General features: G+C 39.5%; 1 protein-coding gene across 1 annotated transcript; it reads left to right on the forward strand.

Moving 5' to 3' along the window:
- Positions 1–349: 349 nt before the first annotated feature.
- Positions 350–5,017, forward strand: irx1a (iroquois homeobox 1a). The gene is made up of 4 exons (XM_006804397.3): positions 350–922; positions 2,155–3,244; positions 3,536–3,611; positions 4,499–5,017. The coding sequence occupies exons 1-4, from the start codon at positions 680–682 to the stop codon at positions 4,572–4,574; spliced, it is 1,485 nt and encodes a 494-aa protein (XP_006804460.2). The 5' UTR covers positions 350–679; the 3' UTR covers positions 4,575–5,017.
- The last annotated feature ends 2,670 nt before the right edge of the window (positions 5,018–7,687 follow it).

The raw sequence follows: 7,687 nt of genomic DNA on the forward strand, positions 1-7,687 counted from the left end.
ATACTAATTCCTCGGCGGACAGGCTTTTCCCCCTTTAATTACAATTTAAATCTATTCAAAGTAAGTTCCTTCTTGACGGGTTTACTTCCCCTTGTGTCGGACAGCTGTAAAATCGTGTAGACAGGTTGTCATACAACAATCAAAGCCTTCGGTGAATGGACTCTAATGCTTGAACATTTAACATACAATAACTCCAAACACGGACGGAGAGAGAGAGAGAGCAAGAGAGAGGGGGGAGAGAGAGAGATCGCGAGAGAGAGAGAGAGGGGGGGCCCCAGCCAATGTGCTCAGTCTATATTCACATTATCCACATTGCTCCAAACGAGGAGGAGCTTGCAGGCTCAAGTAGAGGACGCCAATCAAAGCATCAACTTCAAATTGTATCTGAGAGATCAGCCTGGAGACCTCAGGGCCAGGCGCGTCAGTCGGAGCGCAATTGTTGATCAGATCACATCCAGCGGACTTTGCGCGAGAAAAGAGAGGAAGCAGAGATTTAAGAGCGGTTTGTTTTGACTGCATACCGTTGTATGTCGGTAGTAGCTGCGACTTTGGCTTAAACACTTTCTCTTTACTCATCCGGGTTTTTTCATTTTTTTTCTTTTTTCTTTTTCTTTTTTTTTTTGTGCCTCGCATACTTTTTTACGCACAGTTTATCGGACAAAAGAACTGTGCGGTGGAGATGTCTTTCCCCCAGCTAGGGTACCCGCAGTACTTAAGTGCCTCCCAGGCGGTTTACGGGAGCGAAAGACCGGGAGTGCTTACGCCTTCGTCCCGGGGAGGGAGCACCGAGATCGGGGGAAGTCCGTCAGCCACTGCAGCGGCTGTCACGTCAGTGTTGGGCATGTACGCCAACCCGTACGCACACAACTACAGCGCTTTCTTACCCTACACCAGCGCGGACTTGGCTCTTTTCTCACAAATGGTAAGAACATGTTCATATACTTCTGTCGAAAGATGTTTGTAAATCCTTCCGTCCCAACCAGCACTGTCAGATCATAAAAAAATCGAAAGGTCACTTCAACCAAAAGAATGAATACTCTTGGTTGCCGATTTGTATATTGCGCATTTTCTGGTTTAAGTCCATACTTGACTGATTTAACAGCCCGCTGGTGTGTTTTAGCTGCAAGGTGAAAAGTTTGACGAAATGCAAACGAAAGAAGAAAAAACCTTGAAAATGCGTCTTAAAATGTGTTTTGTTGTTATGCATAAAGCAAAAGAACAAGAGAAAATTATAATTAGGCAGTTATTAGTCTCACACTGTGAAAAAAAAATAATCCTGCAGAGCTGTATTCTACCGTGCAACATGAAAAAAATGCTGCTTTTGCTCTGACGATTTTTTTAAAATCAGGCTGATAAAAATATTCACCAGCCTGATACAATATCTTAAACTATAAATATGGAATTACTTTTTTTAAGTTTGTGTTTTGTAAACATTTCTGACCTAGTTAAATGCCTTTCTAACTTTCTCTACAAATTGCAAGACACAGCACATCTTGTGATAATAATTAACTTGAAGTGTGTTAATGTATTGACTAAGGTATGTATTAGGCTCTAACACAGAGTAAAACAGAGAAAAAAAATACGTTTTATCGAAAATACTAAATTGAGCGACCTGCGTGTGGATTCCACAAAACCAAGTCAAAGACTTAAACGCAAGTGTATATTTTACAGAGTGAGAAGAGGGAGAGAAAAAAAGGGAAAAACTTTGCTTGGGCCTTTATACTGCTTTGTCATATTGTGCATAGAAGGGAGTTTAACAGGCAGGCCTACCATATGTTTAAGCTGTCAGTTTGCGTGCACATGCAGTGTGCGTGATCACAAACTTTCTCTGGTCCTGCTCACTTTGTTACTTTTTGCTGACAATTTACGGACAATAATTGCTAATAAATGGTCTCTCAGAGAGCTGTGCAGTTGCAGGTGCCATAGGCCTGGCATGTGACATGTTGCAAGCTGAGAAGCTTATTTGTGGGCACAGCTGAGTCAGTTGCAACTGTAACTCAAAGATTATTTAAAGCCAGTTGTTTGAATCATATATATATATATATATATATATATATATATGAGATGAAGCATGTATTTAGCAGTTCATGAAATTAAATTACGCATGAAACTCCATGGGGACACTTTAATAACACACAATCTTTGATTTCTAAGGGATCCCAGTACGAACTGAAGGACAGTCCTGGCGTCCACCCTGCCAGCTTTGCAGCCCACACATCTCCTGCCTTCTATCCATACGGCCAGTTTCAGTACGGAGACCCTGCTAGGCCTAAAAATGCCACCCGGGAGAGCACCAGCACTTTGAAAGCCTGGCTCAATGAGCACAGGAAGAATCCATACCCGACCAAAGGGGAGAAGATCATGCTGGCTATCATTACCAAAATGACGCTGACGCAGGTTTCCACCTGGTTCGCCAACGCCAGGAGGAGGCTCAAGAAGGAGAACAAGGTGACCTGGGGAAGCAGGAGCAAAGAGGACGAGGACGGTAACTTGTTGGGCAGTGGAGACGAAGCAGAAAAAAACGAAGACGAGGAAGAGATTGACCTGGAGAGCATAGATATAGACAAAATCGACGACAACGACGGGGATCAAAGCAACGAGGATGATGACGATAAGTCATCGGAGGGCAGCAGGGACCGTAGGGGCGGCCTCAGTGCAACCGGAGAGTTGGACAACTTAGAGAAAAGACGGGCCTTCGCCCTACAGGCCCACGAGGCCTTTGAAAAATCTAAGAACGCTATTTCAATTCACCCAGGGAGTAAGGAGAACTCTGATAGCAGCAACAACACCACAAGAGTTTTGTCTCCGGACAGACCTGGGAGCTTTCCTCTCCCGTCCAACAATAAGCCCAAAATATGGTCTTTAGCAGAGACCGCTACTAGTCCCGACAGCTCGTCACAGAAACCCACGTCCCCTTGCGGCACTGGGGCCACCACTCACCCATCAGCGCCCCACCACCAGATTCAGACCCACCCCGCCTTCCTCCCCAGTCACGGACTGTACACTTGCCAGATTGGAAAGTTCCACAATTGGACAAATGGGGCTTTCTTAGGCCAGAATTCCCTGCTGAATGTCAGATCGTTTCTGGGAGTAAACCAGCACCACCACCACCAGCACAACCATCACTTGCCGGCCCAGCAGCAGCAGCAGCCGACATCAGTGGTGGTGTCGCCGGTAGCAGCTTCAGCAGCGCTCACCAATGACAGCAAAGCCCAACCAGAGAGCCACAGTCCGAAACACATAGGTACGATGACAGTCTGTGTTTGCACATATAAGGAGACGTGCAAAATGCTCTGTTGAAAAAAAAAAGCGACTTCGGATTATTATTATTTTTGATTTCAAATACAATTAATTTAGCCTATAAAAGATTCTGCACACGCATCCACACATAAGTAAAGTACATTTTCACACTTTCACATAATCGACTACACGCACACACCCACACACACACACATACACACAATAATGTTTAGTTAAAAATTCTCGTGTCTCTGTTTTATCTACCAGACAAGTGCTAACACTGTTTTCCCATCAGATCACGAAAACGGTGTAAGGTCGGATTCACCTCCAACACAGACCCTGAAGTCTTCTTTTCGACCCATCCATGACAGGTGAGACCAGTTTTTACTTTATTGCTTTTGCTGAATTTCAACACGTTGCCATAAGCAGATGAAAGCAGCCACAGCCGGAAATAAAATGAAGGAGATCTGATTATTGGATTAGCGAAATAGAAACATACTTAGATCTCTTTAAAATATATATATAGCTATAACATTACTGATAAGAGAAGTATTAGAAACAATATTTAAAAAAAAAAAAAAGAATGAGTAAACTGCTTAACGAATTTTGGCATATATACTTAAGGTTTATTTTTATTTGTTTCATCTTTTATTTATATATTTTCTAACATAAAACAATATAACAGCACTACAAAATAAAACAAACAATTTTTTTCAACGATACCCAGTTTACTTTGGGGGTGACAGGGGTCTTGACTCCCATCCCACAACCCTTTTAATTCCTTCCCTCTGGGGAGAGTGTGGCTACTTATCAAGTCACCGAGTAAAACGGGCTCTGTCTGGGTTGTGTGCTTTCCCTAAAGACCCATGGGAGACCCAGAGCCCAGGGGAGCGCTCTTACCCAAAGAAAAAAAAAGTTTTACCTCAGGTTTTCCTCTTGTGCGTAACGTTCTTAGAGAATTAACGATGAGATAACGAATTACAACTGTTGACAATGGATGAACAGTGAGGGGTTTTTTTTCCATGCCGTAAAAATAAAATCGGATTTGTAAAATTGATAACACTATTATTGTTGATGTTGTTTTAATTAAACGTGTTTAAAAAAAAAAAGAAAAGAAAAAAGCGAGGGCTTGAAAAGGAGGGCTTCAGTCTGCTTCTAATCAAAACTGCTCAGCCAGACACTTGAGATGCATATTGAAACCCGCTGTCCAAACACGGCGGGGGTATTTATCTACCTTTCTGTGTTATTCTTTATCCAGATCCTCTCTGCCTTCCAGCGCCAGGAGTCCACAAGACGCCACGCAACGGGTCCTCACTGCACTCTCCTCGGCTTGATCAAGACATTTTTTTGTGCTTGAAAAAAAAAATCAAATAGAAAAAAAAAAACAAAGACTTTACGCTCTCTAAAAAGGACAATGAGAAATAATAATGCAGCATAGCATTCAGACGGTACAGAACAAATGGCGTAATTTGGTAATATCCTGTGGATGGATGGATTACTTCCTCTATTGTTGTGTAGCTTATAATCGCGCCTATAATGTTACTCTCTCTCTCTCTCCACTTTGCCCAGGCAGGCTGGGACATTTTGGTAGGCTGTTTACTTTATTATTATTATAATTATTGTTATTATAATTATTATTTGTCACTATCTTGTGTTTTTTGGTGTCCTTTCTTTAATGTAAATACAAGTGATTTAAATTTGTAAATAGGAAACGTTGAAGGAATTTGTCCAGATCGTATATTTTGCCTAAATAAACTAAATGAAATTATAGAGAAAACCCAACATCCTCTGCCTACATTTCTTTTCTGTGATTATTATTATTATTATTATTATTATTATTATTATTATTATTATTATTATTATTATTATTATGCAAACGAAATTGATAAATTATGTAGAAAGCTTAGGCCTGCAACAAAAAGGGTGGGAATTCTACAGAGAGAAAAAAAAATATTGGCAGTCTGCATGCAACCAGGCTTAATTTTATTCAAGTTTGGGAGGAAAGCAGCGTGGATGCATTGAGGTGCTAATAAGTGTCCAGATGGTTGCTGGTGACAGAAAATGGACAGGAGCAGCTGGGAAGGTCATTAAGTAATAATATGGGAACGCCCAGTCCAAACAAAATCAAATGGTTAAAATCTAATCTGTCAGAGGGAGAAGTCGATTCGAAGATAAATTATTAATATTTTCCTTTTGGGGGAGGAGAAGGCTGACATTGTGGACCTTGAGGAGCAGGGTCACTTTTAGGGTCTCTGTCTGTTTCTAAGCTGATAGTGATCATTAGCCTGTAAAAAGCTGCTTCCTTGCTGTACAATGACCAAAAGCAAATATTGATTTACATCATCAGCCTAATTGGGTCTAAACATAATAAGACAAAAGGAAAGTGCAATAATTATCTGCTATTGGAATATCTTATTTATTTTATTTGCATTATATTATTTATTTTATTTGTCTTTAATGCTATTTGTCTCAAGCGATTTAAATGTTTGTTTATTTATTTGTTTATATTTACTTTTAATGAAAAATCAACACTCATTTAAAAAAAAAAATCTAAAAGCAACCAAGAAGAGTATGATAACATTCATTCTTTGACTGAAGGACACTTTTGTAAATAAGCTGCAAAGTGAGCTGTTATAGAGGGTGAATGATTTCAGTGCCCCAAACCTGTGGACTAACTTATGCACATCTGTTTTGCAATATCACAGCGGCCTCTATAGGCAAGAAAGAGAATTATAAGACCTGAAACCGTTGTCACTTTCCCAAAAGCTATAAGTGAGATGAAAAACTCCAACTTTAGCATCTCTCATTGTGTAGCTTAAAGTTTCTAATTTGATTTAACGGTCTTGCACCCAATTGTGTACTATTATGCTTTTATGAGAGTACCTTTTAATATTTTGAAAATCCGTGAGCTACGTCATAGAAAAAAGGAAATATCATAGGAATACAATTATAATTAGCAAATAAATAAAAAAAAAAGAGCTTGCTTTTTGGCACGGCAATTACTAGTATTATTTCTGCTACATTTTTCATACATATTCAAAGAGGGCCAAATTAAGTAACTGCAATTATCTCTGCAAGTCAAAACGCAAGAGTCTCCTTTCTTTTTCCTTTCTTTTTTTTCCCGTGTAGGTAAACGGTGACCAGATCGTTTGCGTTTTGCAGAGGTGGGGGAGGGGATGAACGGCGGGAGGAGGGTGGGGGTGGGGGGGGGGGGGGGGTCTTTGCGCATAAATCTGTGTCACTTAAATGTCTGTTTTTAAAAACAGTCACAGACTGTGTTAAAAAATTAACTAAGGCCAAGGAACATTTTGTTGATCGACGTGGAATCATCTGGCTTTTACACACACACCGAAACGGTTCTGCTCAAATCACAAACACATTTAAAATGTAGATTACACGCTATATTAATGTGTCTATCAATAATAATAACAACAACAACAACAACAACAATAATAATAATAATAATAATAATAATAATAATACGTAACATAAAACGCAATAGTTACATGTTTCTACATTTGTTCGTTTTAGTTTATAAATATGAAATATTCCAGCCCCCATAAACCGCTATATCTAAATTAGGATAAAATTAATTAACACAAAGTCGAACCGAGTCTTTTCAGTTCGCTTATAGGACAGCACGTGTTTTGCAATAATGACTCTTAAATTGCGAAGAAAAAGGCAGGTGCGTAAGTTTCCCTCCCACCCCATTTGCACATGACATCCTCTCATGAGCTGGCTTTTGGGGCTAAAATTAAATAACCTCTCGGTGTCCCATTTATTTCTTTTGTACTGAAACAGCGTGAGGTTAGCAAAGGCGTTAGCTGCAGGCCATTATATTGTGTTTCCATAATATATACAAAATTATTCATTTAGTAAGTGGATGTACAGTGGATTGTCTAATGGGTAATGAGTGCTGTTGAAGCTGATAATTAGGCTGTCACTTCCAGCCATTTCCTCCCTGGATGCCCAAGGCCGCGATGCAGGGGAGGAAAAGGAAAATAAATATAATAAAAGAAAAGAAAAGGGGCAGATAAATGTATTAAATGCAAATTTAGAGGTTGAGAAAAAAGCTCTCTTCGGGACTGTACTGTTAACACATGATAATGTCTGATCTTCAAATCGCTGTAGCCACCAAGTGTTTAAATATTCTTACATTCTAGAATGTAAAATAAAAATGGTATTTCATTTTATAGTAAAAATCTAATTACAGTTAAAATAATTAATTGCCACTCACATCACACTTGGATTTTTTGATTGATAAACTAAAAAAAATTAAATAACATCAGTAAGACAAAAAAAAACAAAAGCAAGTTGTCAAAACTGTTTTCAGTAACCTTTGGAACAGGTTCAGCTATTTTCATCGGAGGACTCACTGCTGAAAGCTGCTCAGGAGATATGTAAATTGTGGCTCATGCAAAGACAATAAGTTGTTGACCCTAAAACA

The sequence above is a fragment of the Neolamprologus brichardi genome, chromosome 11 (genome assembly GCF_056152115.1).
Source record: "Neolamprologus brichardi isolate AB-2024 chromosome 11, ASM5615211v1, whole genome shotgun sequence".
Classification (NCBI taxonomy): Eukaryota; Metazoa; Chordata; class Actinopteri; order Cichliformes; family Cichlidae; genus Neolamprologus; species Neolamprologus brichardi.

What these genes read in the sequence shown, in the direction of transcription:
- irx1a (XM_006804397.3), top strand. Translation starts at nt 680, where the DNA reads ATGTCTTTCCCCCAGCTAGGGTACCCGCAGTACTTAAGTGCCTCCCAG. An exon ending in CCACAGTCCGAAACACATAG is followed by an intron (nt 3,245 to 3,535) that starts GTACGATGACAG and finishes TTTTCCCATCAG; the next exon opens with ATCACGAAAACGGTGTAAGG. An exon ending in TTTCGACCCATCCATGACAG is followed by an intron (nt 3,612 to 4,498) that starts GTGAGACCAGTT and finishes TTCTTTATCCAG; the next exon opens with ATCCTCTCTGCCTTCCAGCG.